The 25,982-nt window shown below is 38.0% G+C and overlaps 1 protein-coding gene across 4 annotated transcripts in view; it reads right to left on the bottom strand.

Moving 5' to 3' along the window:
• The window catches only part of LOC129236094 (uncharacterized), a 93,721-nt gene that overhangs the window by 42,775 nt on the left and 24,964 nt on the right, over nt 1–25,982 (bottom strand). For 3 of the 4 annotated variants that reach the window (XM_054870298.1, XM_054870301.1, XM_054870299.1), the window contains exon 2: nt 18,101–19,056. In XM_054870298.1, the coding sequence (XP_054726273.1) occupies nt 18,101–18,374 (274 nt within the window). In that variant the 5' untranslated portion in view covers nt 18,375–19,056. The remainder of the gene's footprint in view (nt 1–18,100; nt 19,057–25,982) is intronic. The other variant, XM_054870300.1, reaches the window with a different exon arrangement.

Genomic DNA, 25,982 nt, shown 5'->3' with positions numbered 1-25,982 from the left:
GGAGCAAAATATCGGCCAAATGGCCGCCGCGGCCTCGGCGGCACACCTCCATCCGATGGTCCAAATTTTCAATGACGCTGAAGCATAATTGAGGTTCTATGCCGTTAATGTGCCGAATTATCTCATCCTTTAGCTCTTGAATTGTTGCTGGCTTATCGACGTACATCTTTTCTTTCAAATAACCCCAAAGAAAGAAGTCCAACGGTGGCAAATCACAAGATCTTGGCGGCCAATTGACATCGCCGCGACGTGAGATTATTCGGTCATCAAATTTTTCGCGCAAAAGAGCCATTGTTTCGTTAGCTGTGTGACAAGTGGCACCGTCCTGTTGAAACCACATATCGTCCACATCCTTATCTCCCAATTCGGGCCATAAAAAGTTCATTATCATCTCACGATAACGAACACTGTCTGACCGGCCCCATTTTGAAAAAAATACGGACCAATTATGCCGCCCACTGAGGTGAAAATGTGTCTCATCACTGAAGATGATTTTCTGCGAAATTCAAACGCCCGTTTTCATAATAAGCCTGAATAACTTTAACGCGTTGCAACGTCGAGCAACGCGATTGTGTATCTTTCCACGGTTCAAATTGAGTTAGTCTGAAATTGAAAAATTTCAAATGAAGTACAGAAAAACATTTGACGTTTAGATGTGGTTCAAATTCAACATCGGCCCTTGAAATTTAACCACCCTGGTTATTGAATATAAATTTAAACTCGAAAAATACATAAAATTTAAAGGGTTCTTAGTTCAATTCTTACGCAAACACAACCTTTTATAATACCTGTCACTATTTTTCATTGGTTCTATTTAAATTTAATTCACTAACCCAGGCTTTTCCAACATGGCATCTACTACTATCGAGATCCTATGCATTGAGACGAAGTTATATAATATTATGCAATATGTGCATATGTGTATGTACATATGTATGTATGTATGTATATGAATGTTGCTTGAAGAAGGAAGCGCATACTTATGTGTATGTAATTTAATATTTTCAACTAAAATTCATGTGGTGCATTAAATTTTTATGCATTTCCTTTGTAATATAAACCTCACAAATAAAAGCGACGATAATTACTTGGGCGCCGAAGACACTCACTAATGTGAACAGCAAGAAAGCAGAAGCGACTACAATGACTATTTTTTTACCACACCATTGAGGCAACAAAATGAGTACGTTCAACAGGGAGCACCACAACAGGAGGGGAAACCAGACCAGACAACAAACAACAAACAACTAACAGCCGAGACTACCACTACAGCAGTCTTAAAAAAAAGTGAGCAGATGTTCGACACAATTAGGTGCAAACCAACAAATAGCAAATAAATACATAAATCACATTTCCACACATTTCAGCTGGGTGCGTTCAAGTAAGGACTAATAACATTTTGCTATTCAGGGATTGTCAGGCACAAACAAGTCCCGTTAAATAATAGCGAATGTAGCGCAATTCATTATTTAATTTAGTTTTCGCCCTTTAATACACTTTTATCACAAATATACGGCAGTCCATTTAGACTGACTCATTTTTGTACATACATACATACATGTGTATGCTTGTATGTGCGTATACTTACATGCCAAGAATGGCAACGTGCTTACATGCGAGGTGTGACTTTTAAATAACGAGAGTGGAGAAGTACGCCAGAGATGGCCAGCTGTTTAGCGAAAAGCCTTCTCTTTGAAATGTTGTACCTCTCTCACTTCTATAAACAAAAGAGTATCCTCGTAGCTTTTGCCGCATTACTGTTGATTTTTTATTTTTATTTTTTTTTTATTTCACATACAACTTTGAGAAATCGCACCTTCACTTTATACTTAAAGGTCAAACAATTAGTCAACATTATCGTCACTTTCTTGCTGATCTCCGTGAAAATGTAAAAAAAAATATATTCTGTTAAGCTTAAGGCCATAGCAGCCATAGCTTTTACCTAGGCTATAATTTTAAAATTATTAAACTTAGGTTCAAAACTAAATAAATAAATTGTAGGGGCGACTAAAATTGCAATTTGGGTATTTTTGAAAGAAAATCCTGTTCTGTTCAACTCCTGTAAGGATTCTGAGGATCCCTCGCCAATCAATTTCCAAACTCATAACAGTGGCCACTGCGCAGAAGCTTGGACTCCCGTACAACTCCCATTGCAGAAGCTGTTGGGATCCGGCAGAGAAAGAGACTGTTGAACACTTCCTTTGCAAATGTGCGGATTTAGCGACTAGGCGCTTCAGGTTGCTTAGGGATAGCCTCAGGCAGTTCGCGAGCCTTGATCCTTTTTCTCTCCTCCACTACATCAACAGTACTGGATGGCTGTAAATGGTTCTCCTCCCTTTAGTTTTGTAATTTTTCGCAGGTGGGGGTCTACATGATGGTATTAAAACGGTTATCATGGCACTCTTGCCATCTAACTTACCTACCTACATCCATATATTGAAGTTGTACTTATTGAGAGCAGATTAACAGTCGATTCTGAGTGGTACAAAACCATTTGTTTGCCAGAAGTTTCGGAAAATTAAGGAAAACCAACCGCCGAAGATGAATTATCTTTCACGAATCAGCCACAATGCGAGCTGCCACATATCGACTCACAAAAGATAGTTTTTGAGCAGTCAAAAGACAAATGAATGGCGCATTAATTTTACAGCCATGATTTGGAACCGAATGATTTTTTTGTTAAACGCCTGTTTGAGCTTTTAAACAGCTCGTTTTGGCGGTACGCACTTCTGAGTGGCAAAAGTGCTTTGCAAAATAATTCAAGAGGATGCACAAGTGTATTGTCTTCCAATAGGAACATTTTGAAAAACAGTAAAGCCATTCCCATTATTATAGCATCTGATAGTGTTTTCACTATTGTGCGCAATTTATAAAAGGCAATCCTCGTATTAGTAGTAATAATCGCAAATTATTTTCTTGGCCATCCGTATATGATTTAGTTGAGAGGTTTTCGAAGGCTAATTTTAAAATTATTTAAATAGCACTAAGTAGTCTGTGAGGATATATTTAAAGGAAAGCTAAAATAACTTTTTTATACATCATTTTAAGCCTGAATGCTTCTCTTATTGTTTTTAAAGCAAGTTTAGCCAGGCAAGTAAAATTTTCTTTTCCTTTCCCTTTTTAGCATTTCGTTCGATTGTAAATGTTTTTGCGCAATAAAACTTAGGAAGTAATGGTTTTAAAAACCAATTTCAGGTACTTTTGCAAAAAATTAAAAGTCTTAGCTACAAGAGCAGTACCTGCACTGGCATTTATGTAAATAAGTCAACCGTGGCGAGTCAACCATATCCGATGAGAACTCAGCTATAAGCTTTCACCAATGCGATTTTAAGTCATTTTTTACAGATAGACGCAGCATTCATTGAGACAAACAACGGACGGCCCCTACGAAGGATGATAGAATATGAGATTTAGCCATCCAAAATTTGAGAGTGACTTCGGTTGCCACGTCCATTGTACACCGGTATTGATATTGATATTTCATTATTAGACTTGACGGAAGTGGTGTTTTCACTGTTGAGATTCCTAATTACTGCCAAAACGCTGTTGTCAATATTGCGTTTTTCGAGAATTTTAATTACACCTTTAAGCAAAACCCTATAAAATACCTTTGTCAGATCGGTTTTTTATATTCAATAACTTTTTCGACGAGGCCCAAGATAAAAATGGCATCTATGTACTGTCGGTCTGTTCCGTCTGAATCTTTGTTGCTCTTCTGCAATGCCAGTTTCTGCGTATAGTCAGCTAATATTTTAGCAAGAATTTTTTTGTCGATATTCTATTATTTCTAATGTTATCATAAAAATTGTAATGTGGCATAGCAGCCCCGCCAATAAGCTCAAGCAAAAGGACAAAGCACTCACACCATCATACGCTTGACTGCCTGTCAAACTCACACCAAAGGTGTCTGGCAAAGAATGGGAAGAAGAAGAGTGTGTTTACTTGTCCCTCATTTTGCAGCCCGCTCATCTCACACGTATTCTTGCGCTCGTCTAATCAGTTGTTGTTTAAACACCAAGAAAGTATCACGAGCATTGGCTGCTTTGATTTTTTCGCATACCCCCAACACAATTTCAGTTTTTATGGACTTTTGTTGTAAATCGTTGTCATAATGCCTGTCACTCAATGCATCAGCTAATTCCTTCAAACTCGCTGAGAGCCGAGTAACGGTTTGATGTTGGTTACCCCTTTGCATTCCGTATATCGTAGTAGGTACACTGACTAAGTGAATAATACATGTATATCTTCTTCTTCCATCTATTAATATAATAGATCTGTCGAGTATTAAAACGTTGATATTCGTGCGATAGACTTGATTGTAAGGTTAAAAATATCAGAATTCTCCTCATAGAAGCGATCATTTCAAGTAGTAGTGTTGCTATGTCTGCCACCCTTTCTCTTCAATACGTCTAAAAACATTTACTAGGTCAGCGTAGTAAGCTAATTGATCTCTGCTAAAACTTAACTTACTGTAAGCGCTTAAAATTGTCAAAAATGAGATCCAATCCACAAATCCCAGATTAAAGCTAAAGCTTTGAAATGGCACATATACATATGCACACATTTTGACGAAGCACCAACAGATTGCAATGATTACAACTTTCAACGCAACCATAGCATAAAATGTTTTGCACAAAAACCAGCCGACCAATTGGCATAGGTTAACTCTCTCTTTTTCGCGTATCAGCGAGATAACGTGTAAATGGTACACAATAAAACGACTTTAGCAATTTAAGGAAGCTTGATTAATTCCTCATAAATGGGAATTGCAATAATTCACAATTTACTGATGCATTCCGGTTCTGCAGCAGCTGCAAGAAAATTGCCACCAGTTACACGCAAGTGTCGGAGCTGTCGCATAACACGTAGAACGTGTTGGCATGTCGCTTGAAATCGGTTTTTGTTGGTGGATTTCGTCTACTCTAAACTGTGTTGTGACCTAAAAGTAAATGCATAGTGCGAATAGTGGAGATTAATTTTTGAAAGTTTTGCGATGAATTGCTAATTGAGATACTATGAAAGTATATTACTTTTGACAGCTTTTAAGCGATTTTTTTTTAAATATATCCACATACTTACTTATATATAAGTATAGTAATAGTGAATTTTGTTACTTGAAGAATAGAACAGAACATAAAATATAGAAGTATAGAGGGTTACCAAAGTCATCCTATTTCTTCTTCTCTTGATTGGCGCGATAACCGCTTATGCGAGTTTAACAAAGCGCGCCGCCAGTCGTGTCATAACCGGCGTCAGGTGGAAACACCAAGTGAAGACAAGTGCTTCTCCCCCTGATTTTTCCAACGCAGAAGAGGCCTTCCCCTTCCTCTACTATCACCAGCTGGTATCGCATCGAATATTTTCAGAGTTGAAGCGTTTGTATCCATTCGGACGACATGACCCAGCCAGCGTAGCCGCTGGATCTGTATTCGCTGCGCTATGTCGTCGAAAAGTTCATACCGTCGCCAACGTGCAAATCACTCAGTCAAAATTGACAGTACGAAGGCAACATAAAGTAAAAAAGACGAAACTGATTAAAGTTATAATCCTGAAATTTCGCGTCTTTCGTGTGATAATGAAGCTGAAGTTAATTTCCATGCATAGTTTGGTCTACTTTTTCAGTCGTGAATTTACCGCTCTCATCATCCCGCTCTAAGTGAATTTGGCAGCATCGCTGTTTGTGTGACGTCACACTTGTGCACTTTATTCTTGTTCGCTTTTTCACATTTCTCACACACAACTGCACAGTGTGGCGTCACGCCTCTCTGGTAGCCACAATTTAGCATTCTCTCATTCTTGCACTTAACTCTTGTCTTAGTTTAGTTGGAAATCAGAGATAAACTTGCACTAAAAACTGAATGGAGGGACCTACAGTTTCAAGCCGACTCCGAACGGCAGATATTTTTTATGAGGAGCTTTTCATGTCAGAAATACACTCGGAGGTTTGCCGTTGCCTGCCGAGGGGCGACCGCTATTAGGGGCGACCGCATAGAAAAAACTGAATTCCGAATGGTAGTCACGCACCAACCCATTCGGTTTCGGCGGTCGCACCTCTTCTTATGCCATTAGAAACCTTAAATGTGGTCATTTAAAAGAGACTATTTCTTGAAGAGGGCTTACGCCTATACTACTATCCTCAGGTCCTCATTTTCTTTAGCCAACCATATTTTTCATACTAACAACATTCCTCCTTTTTGGTGACACATTGAATGTACCACTGATTTTTTTTTCTAATTTAAAGCTACCGAAACTGTAATTTAAAAAAGAAACTGTAATATTAAACAAAAGAATGTTAAAAAAGGTCGCTATAAGAAGATTTTAGGGTCAGTGAAAATTTGTTGATTCTTATAAAATTTGATATTTTGAAAGTGTAAGTTTAATTTTTTGCTCCTCTTAAGGTTATGCAAGAATTCTAAATTTTCTTCTCTTAACACTTCGGTAGCGAGAGAGAGATTTGACTAAAGCTAAATAAAACTGAGTGAATTATTGAACTAATTTAAAAAAATGTAGTTTTTACAAAATTATAAACATTACATTTTAATAAGAACAGGCTAGCAAAATTTCATGAAGAAAGAACTCAAACTGCGAGACTAAATAACAAAAAAAATACTAAAGTAAGTTACGAAAATGGTAATCTGGCCATACTAGTCACCAATAGTGCTAATATGACGTCACGCATTGCCCAACTCGCTGAGAGCAAAGTATTTTTCTTTTCGTCATGTATTCTTGCGTTCGTTCAGCCAATCTTTGGACAAACTACAAGCAAGTAATAGTGCCCACACTTACCGACGTATCCTAGTCCCTCACCGCAGCCCCAATGCTGGAAACAGTCTCCGACGTACGTAGTCCCTTACCGCAGCCCTTAGAGTACACAAAATTGAGCAAAACGTATCCCGTAGAGAATAACTGCGTTCTTTTAATTACATATTTACACAATAATTCGGTTTATGTGTGTTTGTGTTCAGTTGTATCTACACAATGTTGCCATTGATATTTTTGCATACACACTTTATCACACATCCGCGATATCAGTTACAATTTTTCATTGTTTAATAAACCAAAACCAAAAAGCAACAAATGCAAATAGTTCATTTATCTATAAATAACATTATTTTAACAAAAATTAAAATTTTTCTAAGTTTATTTTGTAATTGATTTCGAAATGTACTGTTTGGCAACACGGTGGGTGAGAGAGCAATCAGCTGAGTTTTCAAAAACCCTGCGATAAAATCTACGATACGGAAGGGAAGTCATTTTTCATTTACATGGGGCTCTCATTAGTTTGATCGTAACAGCTGACAGAGGACTGCGTTTATGTCGGTGAGTGTGCATGCACGTTGACTGCGTTGATTTTCTTCGAATAGCATCCACACGGTCTCAGTTTTCCCGACTTCTGTCGTAAATAAACTGCGGTCATAACCATGGGTACGTAAGCAAATCACCTGTTTCCTTCCAAATCTCTGTGAGCCGGTTGATGGTCTGATGTTGACCCCACCTCTGCAGTTATTTTGGGCTCGTTACGCAGTTAAATAACATATCTCTCCCTCTCTCTCTCTCTCGAAGAACGAAAGCTACACTCTCTGAGTCTCTCATCACGCGCTCACCTTATATGGCACAGAAACGTGAGCACTGCCGAGAAGAGAAGAGATGTTGTTAGGAGTATATGAAAGGCAAGAAGAAGATGGAACACTAAATGCGCAAGCTTTTTAAAAACACGAATATGGGCATGTTGTTTATGCGGAAAGGCCCTTCGTTTGGGCATCTCTGGATGGAAATTGAAAGCAGGGGTACTTGAAAAACAAGAAATGCAGTAGAAGGACCAAGCTAAGAGGCTTTTCTTTTTGCACTTGGCTTGAATAAATGACGCATTTTCGCAAAGAGTGAGACACTTATTATTACTGTTATTATTATTTATTTTGAAATTTAGAGACCAAATAAATAGAAAAAAAATGAAATCAACTGCTCTACTGATACCGCCTGTTGAATGTGCCTTGGCTCAAATCAAAAAACGCTTGTGCCACGTAAGAAGAAGAGAAGGATAAGAGTTTTAATTTCGAGAAAATCGAATTTATTGTTACTGCTTTAATTTCCGCAACGAATGCATTTCTCCACATTTCTTTACAAACGCGGGCTAGCAATTTTTGTTGTTGTAATTTCTGTAATAAAATCGAAATATTATCGCTATGTTTTAATTTAATGTTTATTTATTTTCATTCAATTTTAACAAACAGCAATCCGGCATGAAATTGGTAGCTCCTCAACTACACTTTTCGCACAACAAGCGTTTGATTAATGTTTTAAGCAAGCGGTTTTTTAATATATGTATCTACACGTGTGTGCGTATGTGTGTATTTCTATTATTTTGGCTGCAATACCCCGTATGGGGTGCAAACACTCAAACATGGACTGTGTGATAGAAAAGAGAAAATCGAAATTGATATATGAGGAAAAAAATACGTTAATTGTTGTTAACTTGACGCTATTTAGGCGTGCACAAGCACGCAAAGATTACAGCCAAGATTGTTTGACGCTGTGGAAAGCAATAGAAAAAATGAAATGATTGAAAAAAAGCAGTAATACATAACTGAAAATAAAAATGAAAAATTAAAAAAAAATGTATTTGAAGCACTTGGAGACGTAAAAAAGTGAGTGGCACTCAACGCAGTTGCACCCGGCAAAAGTGATGGTTATAAGAGTGGCAACAACACCATCTTCATCAACAGCAACATCAGCACGAGCACAGACATCGGCTTCTTCTTCCTCTTTTTCTTCCACGCCATCAACTTCAGCCATCAACGTCAACTTTATTGCAAACACTATCGCCCGCCATCATCAATGCCGGTGGTGAAGAGTATCCTCACTCAAAGACACATTTTAATATTCACATTTATTCAGCCACACATTGTCAGCTACCACTTAAGTATACCAGACGAGTACAAAGCGGACATCGAGCTGTAGCCTCTATTAGCTAGCAGTGCAGCCATTCACTTGCTTTGCGAGCGCGCTGTTGCAGATATGCATCGCTGCCTTGTGATGACGCCGCGGCAAGTGTGCAATATTTTGCTGCAAGTTCTAGCTGCGAGAGAAGTCGTGTGAAATGGGAGTTTATAGAAACTGGTATCGTTGCTTGTTCTTGCATTAATGGCCTAGAACGTGAACGAGCGTTGAATATGGAATGGAGGTTGGCGTTGTTGTGTGTGTTGCATTTCTAAGCGTAAGAGTTGTTGTTATTGTGTTAGTGGTTGTGCGGCTATATGCTGTTGTACCCACTTACATACATACGTGTAACGTTGCATGCCCATAACGACTTTGTTGAAGCGGTGTCGCCACAAAGTGGCTACAAAATCCACGCACGCCACTTTGTCTTTCTCACTGTGCCACTGCTGATTCAACCATAAAAATTGGCGGCGGTGTATGTGCACTGGCCATGGCCGTGTGCAACGGACCCATACGTTCACATCTGGACGCACACGAGCACATTTGAGCGCATACCACCCGTAATTTACTAATTTATATACCTACATACAGTTGTAGAGAATGGCACATTTGCATATTTATTGCTGTTACAAGTGGTATTTGATTGCGAGCTGTGAATGCCAAGCGCGGGTAGTTACTTACAGTCGAATGCACATACAGTGGCGTGCACAAAATCAGGATAGGCTATAACTAAAATATTACAAGGTCTGGCAGGCTTAAAATTCAGTGGCTAAGCTAGTTTTCGATAGAAATGCACATATTCTGCGTATTTTCAATTGACAAACTGAAAACAACAAACAAAAAAAATTATTCAAAATGCCAAAAAAAATGCAGTTGCTTGAGAGAAATGTGAGAATGCGTACCAAAATGCAAGAAGAGCAAATTATACAAACAACGCACGAATAAATTGCGAATTTCCCCTACAACGGTATTTTATTCATTGTTTATTTATTTTTACGTCACATTCAGAACTACTCTGTCATTTTTAATTTTAGTTAGGCGGCGTCCTGCCAGCAATCCAAAGATGATAGATTGCCAGGTTTGGAGATCCAAAGCAAAATTGTGAGAATAACTTCAGGTGTTGACCCCATGCAGTCTAGCTGTGCTGGCTGAACTGGTTTTGCTTGGCTTTGAAAACTTGTAGGGCCAAATTGGCTCTTTGAACGCTGTCATAACAACCAGATATTTCGTAAAAAGAAAAAGGAAACTGAGCTGTTAACTATATTCGCTAGCCTGTATTTTCAAAAGATTCAGTCTTTTGTTGTTTTCGCATTATCACTCGTCTGCCTGCTAAAATTCGTACACATAAATAATTTCGCAAGTAGAACTCCGCCCGATTCGAAGTTTTTTACTGCTACTCCAACTACAGAGCGCACTTAAAATTTTGTTTGACTACTCTGTACTCTGAGCTGCTAGCAGTAACGAATCGTCTTTATCTTCGTCTTCCCCTATGACCGCAACATAAAATTGAGAAACGAAGCTCAACCAAATCAAAATGAAAGATAGAGGTGTTCAAGTCCTAATGTCAAAAGCGCTGACAGTAGAACATTGAGCTATTTGAGCGGCCGCCGTAGCCAAATGGGTTGGTGCGTGACTACCATTCGGAATTCAGAGAGCACGTAGGTTCGAATCTCGGTGAAACACGGAAAAGAAAGTAAAGAAGAAAAGAGGTTGTTCCGCGCTCTCGCTTGCAGTTGAAGGAAGGTAACGACGCATAAGCAAGATAACGACGAATGAGCAAGATAACGACACATTTTTTCGTGCGTGCAGCCGGCTAAATCGAATTATAAGACGTCAAAAAAATATTTCTGCCATGAAGGAGCTCGTCATAAAAAATATCTACCGTTCGGAGTCGGCTTAAAACTGTAAATCCCTCCATTTGTGGAACAACATCAAGACGCATGCCACAAATAGGAGGATGAGAATCGGCCAAACACCCAAAACGCGTGCAAGCGCCAATTATATATTTATATATGTATATAAAAACGTCGCTGTACATCAGGCGCTTCAAGCAAAGCTGCCATTTGGACTCATTTCATATAGGTATTTCAGTATTGTTCTATTAATTTTTTACAGTTAACGAAGCCAAACAAGCAACCTAGTCACATGAGCGAAAATTGTTTTAATTTATTTCGTAAATCACCAATAAAATCTCAGTTTTTTCATAAACAAGGCACCGTCACAACCTCCACGAGGTAACAGAATCAGCTGACTCCTTCAAAATGGCTGAGAGCCAATTAACAGTCTGATTACAAAATTGCCGCAGTATGTGCAAGTATTTCTGACTGTAACGCAACACTTGGACAAACAAGAAAGAGAACGCCATAATACGATAAATGCGCTCGCCAATAACAATAAAAATGAGAAACAATAAAATGAGCACAAGAGTGCAATTATTTCGTCAGCAAACCAGCTGATTTAGTCAAATTCACTGAGTTCAGAATAGCATTCTTCTTGGATTTTTTGTTCGCATTTTAACATTTCCTTCAAGCAACTGCACCAGAGTGACGTGACGCCACTCTGTTCGACACCAATCTTGTATTCTATTAATCTTGGCCACTCTTTGTATTCTCGCCACCATGGGTATCCCCCAAGTGTGTTTATAATGGAGCAGAGCTGTGAACAAAGACTAATAATTTCAGTCAACGATTTTTTTCGCTCCGATGGACATGAACCCAGAGCCTTTATAAGTGAAATTTTATTCAAAACTTCAAACTTTGTGCAGAATTTGTAAATAATTACAAATTTTAATTGAAATTTTAAGTTTCTTAATGAAAATTTAAATAATGAATTGAAAGTTTAAAGTGATCTTAAATTTCTTTGTACTTTTTTCCATGCTTTACATGAAAAAATGCGCACGACCATCTAGACTCTAGAGAAAAGACAGCATAAAAAACATTGTGAATATTGGTAAAAATCATTGTATGAACGGATTTGTAACTCACTGTAGTGATACCCAGTGTTAGCATGGATAGTTTATTTTATGTTTTTTCTTTCATACAGAGTTTGGATAATTTAAGTAGGCTGCTAATTTTTTGGTCTGCCACACTTTCTGATGTTGAAAATGATGTAGAACCAGAGCAGTTTATTCATATCTTGCTAAGTGCAGCCCAAACGCAGAGTAGATGTTTCAGATTTCAATGATGCAAAAATTATAAAATATAACTTAAAAAACAGCGCGCAACTAATATGGAATATATATATAATATATATTTTTGAATTTCGCTACCTTTTAACTGATAAATTTATGATAATTATTTTCAAATAAAGAACTTACAGTTTGCTTTTCTACGTTACTATCAATCGTTTTTTATGTGAAATGAGTTTACTGTGAAGTATAGTCCTTTGTGAAGTACAGTTTGTGAAGTTTTCCTTACATTTTTAATAAAATGCAATCAGTCGTCTCGATTTTAATTCACACACATTCTCAAAATTTTGCGGTTAATTAATTACAGATTAAGAAACTCACCGAGATTAAGAAACTCACCGAATTTCTGGCTATCATCATTAATAGGCTGTGCAAAAAATTTGCACACGGGGCCCTCTGTATTTTTAACAAATTGATAAATTGCGCTTGAAGCAAGGTGGATTTAATAAGGTGACAGCATTCACCCAGCTGAATTTTTCGCCGTAGGGATGGCTTACGTCAAAATGATATGCTTTGTTTGTATGTATTGGTATGTTTACATTCGTATGTTTACATTTGCTTGCTGATTTTGACATGATGCTTGCACCAAACGCAACAACAAATACATGTAGGGTTTTACTTATATGTGTTTGCTGTCACCTGTAATAAATTCGCCTTGGCTTGAAGACAGCAAAAACGTTTCGTTTTCTGTATCACTCATTTTTTCGACTTGCTTCCCCTACACAATAAAATCGCACTGAGATCTACATTTTTGCTGCAGCTCCGATATAAGCACCACATCAAACAGAATTCGCTGCTCCACAGTTAGACGCTGCTCTCTGCGCTCTTACCTCCTACATAAACATACCCTAAGACAGGCTGGGGGCGAATGATTCGGTAATGCTTTGCTCTATTATGGCCTTTGTAATCTGGCTCAGACGAACATCAAACGGAAACAGACGAACGTCAGACGAAGCTATTCACAGATAAATAGTCATGCACTTAAGGATACTAATGCGTCCTGCCCTGTCATTATGCCAAACTTCAGGCATTTTTAAAAAATTTGCTCCAAGTAAAAAATGATTTGTCAGAAAAAGGAACACTAAAAAATCATTTGTTTTATATTGAATTAAATTAGAATGAAATAATCAAAACATTCGCATGTAAAAAAGTAATTAAACGAAAGTGGCAATTTCATAAGTGTCCGAATTTTTATGTCCGCAACTGTATGTGCATATGTACAAATATTTATGCACTTTCAAATAGAATTAGTGATTATTGCATTAAACTTTCAGTGCGGGTCTCGGTTATTTGTATTGCATTTGAATTTCGAGTGTCAAAAGGGGGGCCACTTCATCTGGCACTACCAAAATTGTGCGTCCATGCTTTCAAAAGCGACATAAGAAAATATATTGGCTCTTCACACGAAAATTCACTTCATTACTTCGACAAGCACTGAAAAATGCATAGAAGGGGTGTAGAGGCTAAGGCTAATGCTTTGATCTTATCTACTATGTGGGAGGGGTAATATGGGCAAATGAAATGTGACTTCCACCTTAATGACCAGTTGTTGTTGTAGCAGCTTATCAAATGGCCAGTTTAATAGTTTGCTGGGTATGTTCTTATTTGTATGGCATTTTTATTCCGCTATGTACTATTTTATGACCATTAAACAAGGATGAAAGATACCAGGTTTGCTCGTTAGGTATGGTGAAAAATTGAAAATTGAGGTATGGTGAAAAAAATGGATTCTACATCATTCTTTTTGTGCTTCACAAAATTTAGTTTTAGCTTAGTGAAAATAAAACGAATGACGTCGGAATGTCTGTCAAAGTCGCTCAGAGCCGAGTAACGGTCTGCTAGGTAGTACACCTCTAAAAATCTTTTCGCCATGACTAGTAAGTATTCTAAAAGGTATTTTTCATAAGTTTAGGGGTATAGGTAAATTCAAACAAAAAAAAAAGATGCAATATACTGAAGACTTTTTAATTTCACACATTGATGATTGAAAATTATATCGGGTATGAGAATAACCATCGAGCGGATTAACATGTTAAAATTTGATTTGCAAAAAATTGTGCAGAGACATAAAGTGGTATGACCTTGCAGGGCAATATGCAGGCTCATTTATGCAGATAATTTTTCCACTGAATATACAGCGACTCACAGCTTATTTGATGCAGCTAAAAAAAACTATTAAAATATCAAATATATTTTATCGTACGAGGGGTGCCTTTTATATGTCGGGATTAGAGAACAAAAACAAATTTGAATCATCGAAAATCACTTTATTGTTTTTCAAAATATTCTCCATGAAGATCTATACACTTTTGCATGCGTTTGAACCAATTGTCGAAGCACTTTTGCCACTCTGAATGAGGTACCTCCAAAACATGCATTCTGAATGCCGCAACCGCTTCTTCAGGTGTCGAAAAACGTTGACCTCTCAATTTGTTTTTTACCTACGGGAATAAAAAGAAGTCATTCGGTGCCGAGTCAGGACAATACGGCGGATGACCCATTAATTCGGGTCTGGGTGCTCAAAAATGCAGTTGTTTGAGTCGATGTGTGAGAGCTCGCATTGTCCTGGTGAAGAGTGATCCGTCTTTGGCGATTGGTTTTCCTAATTTCTTGGAAGACAACTGGCAAACAAATGATTGTGTACCACTCAGAATTTACTGTTCTGCGTTGTTCTAGTGGTATGGTTGCGACATGTCCAGTTTTTCCGAAAAAACAGGCGACCATTTGCTTGGAAGTGCTTCGTGCGCGAACAACATTTGTTGGATTTGCTGTTTACTTTCGGGCTCATACGTGTAAATCCATGATTCATCACCTGTCACAATGTCATAGACGTGTTTCGAAGCCCCGCGATCGTATTTTTTGAGCATTTCCTTCGACCAATCGACACTAGCCTTTTTTTGAGCGGTTGACAAATTGTGTGGGATCCAACGCGAACAAATTTTTTTGACAGTCAAATGTTTATGCAATATTGAATGTATGCTAGTCCCACTAATGCCTAAGATTGTCTCAATCTCACGATAGGTCACATGACGATCTTGCAATATCAGTTCGGGCACAGCATCAATGGTTTTCGGAACAACAACTGATTTCGGACGACCTTCACGAAATTCGTCTTGGAGTGAACTACGACCACGATTGAATTCACCATACCATCGATAAACACTGGTCCTTGATGGAGCTTCATCGCCAAAAAATTAATTAAGTTCATCCATGCAATGTTGCTGAGTTAATCCACCTCGAAATTTAATTTTTAATTTAATTCCATTTTTTGACCGAGATGAATCTTTTAAGTTACTGGAAACAACACAAATAGCGCTGGTATTTCAAAACGTTCTGAGTACGTAAAAGTCAAAAAATGTCAAACTTTGCGATACAGCTGTCAGTTGCCAGATTGCAACACCAGGGTTGCCAAATCCCGAAATATAAAAGGCACCCCTCGTATTTCCATTACAGAAAAAAATCTTTTCTTTTTTTATTATTGAATAACATATTTTGTTTAATAAAAAAAAATACAAAAACGTTTCTTCATAAGAAATATATTGCAAATTAAAAGAATTCTGTCACAGTTCTGAGGTCACAGCTTAAATGATGCACTAAATTAAAAGTATTCAAAAAACATACAGACATTAATATTTCGATTTCATGATTCCGGCTAATACTTAGTGGGGTATCCCTTTTGATTCAGAACAGTTTTTAATCGGGTTTAAATCGGTTCACAGGTTCTACAATTTTGCTGAATAATCGAAACTAATTTTATCCCATTCTTCCTGTAGTGCCCATTTCAGATCAGAGGCATTAGAAATATCGTGGCTTCTTATTTTATTTTCCAGCACTGGACACAAATTCTCAATAACGTTGAGATCTGGACTCTGTGCAGGTGTCTGTACTACATGTGGGCAGTTCCATATAAGCCAAGTTTTTACAATACCAGACATATGCTTGGGGTCATTGTTTTGGTAGAACCTAAATGAATACCTAAAGCCCATTTTATCCGCCCACTTTGTACTAAATTATCTTTTAACAGATCCAGATACATCTCTTTATTCATGTTTCCTTCGATAAATGTTAAATTTCCGACGCCTGAATAGGACATGCAACCCCATACCATCACACTGCCCCCGCCGTGTTTAACTGTAAAGCACAAATTATATGGTTGAAGCGGGGTGTTTGGTTTTCTCCAAACGCAGGACTTCCCATCAGACCTGAAAAGGTTAAATTTGCTTTCATATGCAAAAACAACGGACTTCCAGGAAAATGTCTTTGTTCAAATGTTGTTTGCAAAACTCTATTCTTTATTTTCTATTATGAGCATTAATCAACGGCTTATTTCGGGCAGTCCTTCCATGAAAATTTTCTTCGCGCAGAACTCTACGAACAGTTCAGGGTTACAGATCTTGCCTAAGTATTTTTGACTTCGTTCGTTAATTTTGGAGCGCTTAAATCTGGGTTTTCTTTAACTTTGCGAACAATCCACCTCTTATCTGCATCATTAAATATTTTATTTTCCATCCTGTTTTCGTGGCGAAACCTTTCTATTGTGTGCTGGACAGTTGAGGAACTAATAGCAACAATTTCTGCAATTTTTCGTTGGCTTTTGCCCTCTCCCTTTTTTTAAGTGAGGTCCGTTCTGCCATTTTATAACATTTTAATTTTTTAACTTTTATTTACAAAAATTTTTTGAGAATAACTTAAGGCTGAATAGAAAAAAAACATTTCATCGTTATTGCATTCTCAGAGAAAATATAAAATACACTGCATCATTTAAGCTGTGAGGATATTTGATAAGAAAACTATTTGTTTCTATATTTTTTCAGCAAGCTTTGCTTTTGTTTTTGTTCTTTCTGCAGTGGTAAACAGTACACACTAGGGCGGGTCTAGGGATCAAAATAAGAAACTTTGCCGAAGGAACCATACCTCTAAAACGAATTCTGATGTCCCCCAATTTAAAAATATCACCATTTTTGGGCTTTACATGAAAAAATCAGCTAAATGGCTATGTTTTTTTCTTTATTTTTATTTATTTATAATAATATTTATTATTTATTTATAATAACATCTATTTTTTCTCTTAAGAAATTTATTTAGTCAGAATATATGTAAATGAAAAAATTAATTTAAGTGAGTTATAGAAAAGAAACTAAAAAGTTCGACCCAAATTGGGAGACATCAGAATTCGTTTTAGAGGTATGGTTCCTTCGGCAAAGTTTCTTATTTTGATCCCTAGAATATAATTTTCACAGAGCAATGGGCGTTTTTTTTGCCTCCCCACAAATCGACCCGGCCTAGTACACACATATCTCATTACAAGTCGTATACATTTTTTTATTAAATTTAATAAACATCGAGTCATTTTCTTTTTTCTAAAAAAGTATTACCTGCATCAAATAAGCTGTGAGTCACTGTAAATGTCCGAGTTCTTTTTTGTCATGTATCATATTTGGCTAAGTTTTTATTGAATTTTGTTTATGTTTTTTGTAGTTTTGAAAAATACGCTTGAAGAAAGAAAATAAATGTGGCACATGAACGCATTAGATTTGCATTTTAATATATATTTTTTGATTTAAAGCCATATCACTTGGGTCTCCGAGTTTTTTATTGGGCCACTGTATTTCTGCAATCGTTTGCACGCTTTCCCATCTATCCCTACATACACCACCAGCTATTGTACGATACACTGCATTTTAAGAATTTTTCTGCCATTTTCTCGAACGCTTTATTATTTTTCTTACAATTTCTAATTGAATAACTGGACTGCCAGAAACTAAAGAAATGTTGAGCTTCGGACCAAATATCAAGCATTATAACCCTCATGCCAAGATAGTCACTCTCACCGAAGGGTATTTAACGAAATTGCTGCTATTAACTTAAAATGGCCGTAAGCAAATTGAAAATGTCTCTACTTACAAAAATATGCAACTATGCAACTTTGTGTGTGAATGTGGATGTGGGCATAACTGCATAACTATAAGTACTTACCACGCTGATTGTTATTTGTTGCTGTAGTGCTGCCATTATTGCCAATATTTGAATTTGAATTCGATGAATTGCTGTAGAAATGATTGGTGTTGTTTGTGTGACTATTCGAGTTTCTATGGGACGGTGTCAGCGGTGAGCCCAGGCCATTGTCAACATCAGCACCAGCAATGTTGCCGGTGTCGGTGCCAGTGCCGCTGGCGGTTGCAACGTGACCAGCAACTTCGTTGGCGGTTGTGGTGTTTGTATTGATGTCAGCTTGTATTGTTGTTGTCATTGTTGTTATTACTTGCGCGTTGGCGCGCTCTCAACGAGGCAGGCAGGCAGGCGTAGTGTGTTATTTGCGATCCGCAGTTGCTGCTTGCTGTTGTTTGTTATTTGTTATGGGTTGCGTTGTGTTGTGTTTTTGAACGGCAACGTTCAACACCCTTATTTCTACAAAGTGTTGCCCTCACTGGCAATTGCTTGAGCTCGTAGTTGATTGCGCCTTTGGCGGTAGCAAAGACCAGGAAAAAATTGTTAGCCCAAAGTTGGCAAAAGAGTTTATAGACGAACGAAACAAAGTTGGGACCGTGGCGAGTTGCAGCTGTAGAGTAACATTACCTTTAATTTGTTGCACTTTTTATTTTTTGTTGTAATTAGTTATTAGTTAACCTTTTATTTTGTTGCTTTGCTTGTTTTATGGCGTTGCAGCGGCCATTCGAATTGCGCGCTCAAATAGCGCTTGATTGTTGTTGTTGGTGCTGTTTTTTCACAGGTTCAGCGTTGCAAACGTTTTGACAGCTGCTACAGTTGTTACCAGTGTTGATTTTACCGTTGTCGTTACTGTGGCATTTGTATGCTCTATAATTCTTTTTTATGACTGGTCGTTTATGCTTTTGGCACAAAATTTTCTTAGTTTATTGTTTTTTACCTTTCAATAAACAAATTTCACTTTCCACTTTAATTTGATGTTTACCCTGAAATTAATGCATGAAAAATTTTAGTAGATAAACAAATGATGAAAAATATAGCAATGTTTTGTGCAACGCGAAGAAAAGTTTGAGTAACGGTCTTGGTTGAAAAATATGTATTTATGGGATAACAAGGTATAAATATATATATATATATATATATATACTAGGTCGTTCAGAAAGTTTTGCGGTTCGAGAGGACAAACACAATTTTATGGTTTGAAATACACTTTATTATGCAGTATAGCTCGGCAAACACTGTTTTCGCATTTTCATGGATGGATCCAGCACCAAACACGGCTCCGGCTCTGGGGTCTACTGGAATCCAGCAGGACGAAAATGCACTTTGCTCTTGGAATGCATGCATCTGTGTTTCAAGCGGAGGTGTATGCTGTTCAAGAAGCGATGAACTTTGTTGTGGAAAACAAAGATCTATATGTGTCTGCAGCGAAAGCCAAGCCGCGCTAATGGCTTTAGACTGCCCCTAACCATATCAGCTCTGACTCCATAGCTAGGATGGGCTCTGAAGCCAACTTCTTTGGGCCAGAGCCCGTTCTGCCACACCCTTCTGCAGCCATCAAAGACACGGTTAGCAAATGTGTTACTACAACCCACAAGTGAGCTTGGCAGGCTGAGAGAGGCTGCAGACCGACTGTCGCAAATCCTCCTGCCATTCAGCAGAAGGGACTGCAGACAGCTAGTTGGACTGTAAGCATCTCAGACAGTGTACTCTGCCCAGCTTGTGAAGAGGAGGATAAGACGCTGGACCACTTTCTGTGCGTCTGCCCCGCCTTCGCTCGAATCAGTCTTGAGGTATTTGGCACTGATGTGTTAAGAAGCGACCACCTTGGCTTCTTGGCACCACAAGATCTACTCAGAGTTCTTCGGAGATAGGGTAGATTTAAAGAAAATGCAGTATAGTCTCCCTCGACATCAGTGCTCTTGTTCCGACGAGACTCCAATTTATCAGTTCCATCGCTGTAGCGAGAATCTTGAAGAGCTGCAAAGTACGAAAACGCTTCCACAGCTGTAATACCCTCGTCATTTCACGGAAAAGGCTTTCCACGCATGCATTTTTTTTAAGTCTGGCAACAGATGGAAGTCGCTAGGGGCCAAGATTGGTGAATATATTGGGTGATCCAACACTTCGAACTTTAATTCATAGATTTTAGCCATTGCCAAAATGCTTTTGTGACAAATGCTCAAATACTCCTTATGAAAAATAATTTTTTTCTCTTGCAAACTGGGTCTTTTTTCACGATTTTTTTCCTTCAGTTAGTCTAAAGAGAGGCTACAATAATATTCAGAATTTATTGTTTTACCAGTTTGCAAGTAATCCACAAACAAAATTACTTTCGCATCACAAAAAGAGGATGCTAACACTTTCTTGTCACATTTTGGACACCAACTTGTTTCGTCGTCGAAGAACCAGATTCAATACGCTCTTAGCCTTTTGTTTTAATTTAGGATTATGGAGATGAACCCAAGTCTCATCCACAGTGATGAATCGACGCACACAATCCACTTTGTCCTTTCTAAAATGCTCTAAATGTTGCCGAGAAAGTTGCATTCAAACGTGTTTAGCGAATAGGGCATTCATTGTGCACACAGCTCTCTGAAATCCAATACTTCAGTCAAAATATTGCCTACACTGCACAATGAGATGCCTAGGCCTTCTACAAAATCTCTTTCCGTCCCTCGACGTTTTTGCAATACGATACCCTATATTTTTTTCTACGACTTCCGGCGTTGTTGTTGTTATTGTAGCAGCATACTAAACCCTGTCAGTGTAGTGTAGATTACCGGTCGTCTTCGTCTAGCTCATGTTAGGGTAGGTCCAGGAAACTTGCTGTTTCGACAGATGTGAGCCGTGTTAGATGAGTGTGTTTGTTGCGACATATGAAAAGGTGGTTAGTATCGTGCTGAGTGCCTTCATATGCTGGACATATGTTTAGTATATCGAGGTCAATTCTGGATAGGTAGGAGTTTAACCTGCTGCATTATTAAGAACGTAATTGTGCTGTTGCTGTTTTTGGACGCCCTAGACGTGGATCATCTTCAAGGCTTGCACGACAACCACGTTTGAATTCAGCAACCCAGCTTTCTGCTGCACTAATTGATGGCAAATAGTCCTTACACACTTTCAACATTCGTTCATAAATTTCCTTCCAAAAATAAAAATTCAATCACTGCCCGATATTTGATTTTTTTCCACTGCAGAAAATATTGTGACACGTCGATACTAAATGTATTGAATGAATTTACAGATTGAAATGAAGCTCATTGGAGAGTGTGGCAACATAACGAAAAAAAAAAACATTTGGGTAGTAGCAGCGCCCTCTCTTTTAAACAACCTAGTACATATTATATGCCTTCTTGTGTACACCCCGTTGCAAAATTATAAGCCCACCACTTTTTTAATAAAAATAACAGTTTTTACTACAACAAAAAAAATAAAAAAAATGTTTTCAATCCCTCACAAAACAGTCCACAACCTCTAAAGTAGAGTTCTGCTCATTGAGACTAGCGAGACTTCGCACCAAATTGACTGATGAGTACGCAGATAATAACCTAGACATACTCTTACAGGCTTGTATGCTACTTATTTTTTAGAAAAGTGTAAGAGCAGCGAATGAAAAATGGCGTAATGAACCCAACTGCATAATCGCCTGCCAATTGTGGCCGACTCTCTGAACCGAATCTCTGATTTCCGTTATAAGTACCCAATAGGCAGAGAGGCCCACAAGATGGATGTGAAAACACATGACTTCTGCAAAAGCTGTCTGAAGAAGAAGAGGATGAGACGTTCTGTATCATTGTGCAACATGGTGAAAAGTTATATCAAACCCTATCCAATATTAGACCGTTAGCCGAGACCGTGCTGGCGAATCACCCCTGTCACGTGTTTTTCACCATAATTATTAGCCAAATATAAGACCTCTTTTATTTGCCACTACCTCACATCTCTATGATCGATTAGCTTGACGAAAAATTAGCATGCGAAAGCAACAACAAAGTTATCGAGCAAGTTTCGCCGCTGGCGAGTATGGCTATAGCTCATTAGGCTGGTATACCGCACAAATTAGAAATAGAAATCTCAGGGTTATTTATATATTTTAGCTATGTAGCATTTATTGCTGCTTTAAGCTTGAAAGTCTGAATGTATTCTATAGTGGACAACTGCCATAACCTCACCTAGTCTACTACAACAAAAACCATATAACGCAAAGTCTTAAACTTTGTACAAAAATTTTAAACATTTCATCAAAACTTTGAACTTTTCAGCGAGAATTTTTAGAGTTTTTCTGGGTATGCAGTTTTATAGCGCACTGAATGAATTTTAAAGTAACAAAGCGCAATGCGAGGTCTTAGAGTGGTATGCTGCCTCCGAAAGACAGATGGTTTTTTATGAGGATCTTTTTCATAGCGCAGGTTTGTCATTGATTGCGGAGGGAGGACCGATGTTTGAAAAATCGAATTCCGGTACCAGATGAATGTTAGTCAAGCAGAAACGCAGACGCCTACAGCGCTTAAAAGGCTGTTCACAAAAACCACTTTCCAAAAAGATTTCATAGAAAAGTAGATTTATTTTTTTTTTTTTTTTGAAGTGAAACTTCTTAGACGTCGATGGACGAGCGAGAATGGAGAGTAAAATTTCAAGGCCATGCAATGTTTTGGGCATTTTCGTTACGTGAGAGAGAAAAAAGATATAACGTAGAGGAAAAGGAGAGAGAGAGAGCTATACCTTATATATCTCTTAAATACACTTTAGGCTATTTTTCCTAAATTTTTCCTTGTGGTTGCTAATTTCTAGTGAGAAATAACACTGCCTACTTTTTGGCGCTTGTTTGTTGGTGCAAACTTGTAGGAAATATATTTTTGGTGCCTACTTTTTGGCATTATATTTCATTTGTCCCTACTGTTTGGGACGTTTTCTGGTCCCAATTTTTTGGCGTTTTTGTTTTGGTGCCTCCTTTTTAGGCGCTTATTTCCGTTTCCTGGCTATTGCTTATGCATACTATAAAGTGCTATCCATTCCGGCATAGGATTGATTGCTATTGCCTTACGGTAATTTGTGCCGTTGCTACGATCCTGGAATCGCTGCGTTTGTGCGGGTGATAACCGCCCGGAGTAGTGCCCGTTGTTGCCGCGGTTTGTGTCCGACGTTTACCTATACCGTTCGACCCTTCTCCGTTTTTTGTAAATTTTGTTTATTTGTATTTTCTGCAAATGTTGTGTGCAGTCCATAAGTTCGTGCGTATTTTACCCATAATTTCACTTGTGTACGATTTTTGCATACAAAAAATTACTCGCGGAATATAACGGAACTATTTATATTTTCTTTGATATATTGTGCATTCAACAAGTGATTTTAATCGCGGATAGAAGCACGTGTTGTTAAAAAATCAAATGGAATCCTCGAACGCGTATAAGAGGCATATTTTGTATTTTTTTTATAAAAAAGGTAAAAATACAACAGCTGCTGCTGCAGAAATAAACACTGTTCAGGGAGAGGAGTGAGTGTTAAAACTGCGCAAAAGTAGGTTTCAAAATTCCGAAGTGGTAACTGCGACGTGGAGGATGCTCCGCGCGCTGGTCGTCTCGAAGTCTTTAATTCCGACGCCTTGCTCGAACTCGTGGAAGCTGAGCCAAATTTGATAGTCGATATGATAGCTCAGAGGTTAAATTCATCGCATGGAACAGTTCACAGGCACCTGGTTCAGTTGGGAAAGGTTTCAAAGCTGGGAAAATGAGTTCCGCATAGACTTTCCGTCGCCAACCTTCAGCAGAGAGTGATTGTGTGTTCTCAGCTGCTGCAACGGCTTGAAAATGAAAGTTTTTTGAACGGTATCGTCACAGGTGATGAAAAATGGGTCCTTCACAATAATCCTGTGCGCAGACGCCAATGGTTAGATAAAGATGAAACACCACAACCGACCCCTAGAGATGGCCTTCACCCCAAGAAGATTCTCCTGTCTATTTGATGGGATATGACCGGTATTGTTTATTATGAACTTCTGGAACCAAACCAGACGATAACTGCTGATTATTATTCCCATCAGCTATCAAACCTGAATGAGGCACTTAAAAAAAATCGACCATCTTTAGTGAATATACGCAAAGTTTTGTTTCACCACGACAACGCAAGACCTCATACCGCAAGGCAAACATTAGGCAAGCTGAACGAGCTCGGATGGGAGCTAATGCCACATCCACCATACTCTCCGGATATTGCACCTCGTGATTATCACCTTTTCGGGGATTTCAATCCCATATGAGTAACAAGAACTACTCCTCAAAAGAAGCTATAAAAAGAGATATCGAAGCGTATTTCGGTTCCAAGGACAAACAATTTTTTGAGCAGGGGATTAAAAATTTGACTCAACATTGGGAAGACATTGTAAAAATGAAGGAAAATATATTATTGATTAATAAATACTTTAAACATCCTTTTTTGTAATTTTGAAACCACCTTTAAAAAACGCACCAACTTATGGACTGACCTGATAGATATATATTCTTTCTCTATCTCTCTCTGTCATTCTCTCTCGGGTCTCTCCCTTTTTCTTTGTCTGCCTTGAAAGTTTCACTTCTGTTATGTGTACTACGCTACACGCACTTTTCTTTATTAATAAAAAAAAGCAAATACCACTTTCGAAGAGACTTTTTTTTATTTAAAAATAAAATTTTTTTTTGTTATTTAAAAAACCATTTTTCTGCTCCTGTTTTTGGCAACCGCCTTTTGAAAAAGCTTTGTTTTTTTATAGTTTTCAGTTTCATGGCCAAAATGGAATTCAAACACGAACTCACCGACTGGTAGTCATGCACAAATTCACTCGCCTACGACGGCCGGACTTTTGCAAAACTTTATACTGCACCTGAATATACATAAATATGTATGTATGTATGTATTTATATTAATATTCATAGCGTGCACACATACATACGATTATACACAAGATTTTCATTACGTCAAACGCGATGTGCAATGGATCGGTGGTCGATTAAGTGTTTCGCTATGGTATTGTTTATTCTAGCAGTGAATGAGGCGACCAACACCTGGCGGCGACCAAATGTAAACAAATGTAACGCTAGAAGCTTATTGACGCCCTATAAACAAATTACAAACTCAGCTAAATTAAATGTGAGTACTCGTTTTGAGGAAGACTCGAAAAGAACAGCAGCGAAGAAAGGTTCAATAAACCTTAACAAGTGCGGGCCAAACGGCAACAAACAAATTGCCATGCAAGACACGTCCAATACCATGACAATAGGCAAACAACCATAGATGGCAGACAGCTCCTGAAACACGAGTGAATAGATTTATTTCCAATCGTAGATATAAAGCAAAAATGTAGTACAGCTCGGAGTGAGAGTGTGAGTGTAAGCGTGCAATTTTAAACAAATGCGTATGCACACATACATACATCCATATATACACATGTCAGTCCAAATGTCCATCAACGAGTTCTTGAGCCGATTAATTTAAAACAAAAGTGGCCGAAGGTGAGCGTTGTTAGGATTTTTTAACTGTAGTTGTAATTTTGAATGAAAGTAGCAACGTCACTACGAATTAAGCATTTAAACGATTACTCGGCTTAATGCGAGTTCAAGGCGTTTAAGTTAATTTTATGTTGCAAAAGCGAAAATGAAATAAAAAATATAATAAAAATACAAAATAGAAAAACAAAACAACGGATGGGAAAGGTGAGATTTTAGTATACAATTATGTGTATGTATGTATATGAGCCACATCTTCCGGGTCCATGATTATCTACTTTTGTTAGTATTGTAATTTAATAGCGACGCGCGAAAGTTCGAGCGTGAAGTGTAAACTTTGAAATTAAAGGGTATCAATGCTGGCTGTGGTGGGTTTTTCGAAACGCCACACGGCGGTGTTTATTGCTGCACGCCGTTTTGTTGCAGTTTGT

The sequence above is a fragment of the Anastrepha obliqua genome, chromosome 1 (genome assembly GCF_027943255.1).
Source record: "Anastrepha obliqua isolate idAnaObli1 chromosome 1, idAnaObli1_1.0, whole genome shotgun sequence".
In the NCBI taxonomy this organism is placed as follows: Eukaryota; Metazoa; Arthropoda; class Insecta; order Diptera; family Tephritidae; genus Anastrepha; species Anastrepha obliqua.
The sequence above is the reverse complement of the archived record's forward strand: the minus strand, read 5'-3'. Positions and strand labels throughout refer to the sequence as shown.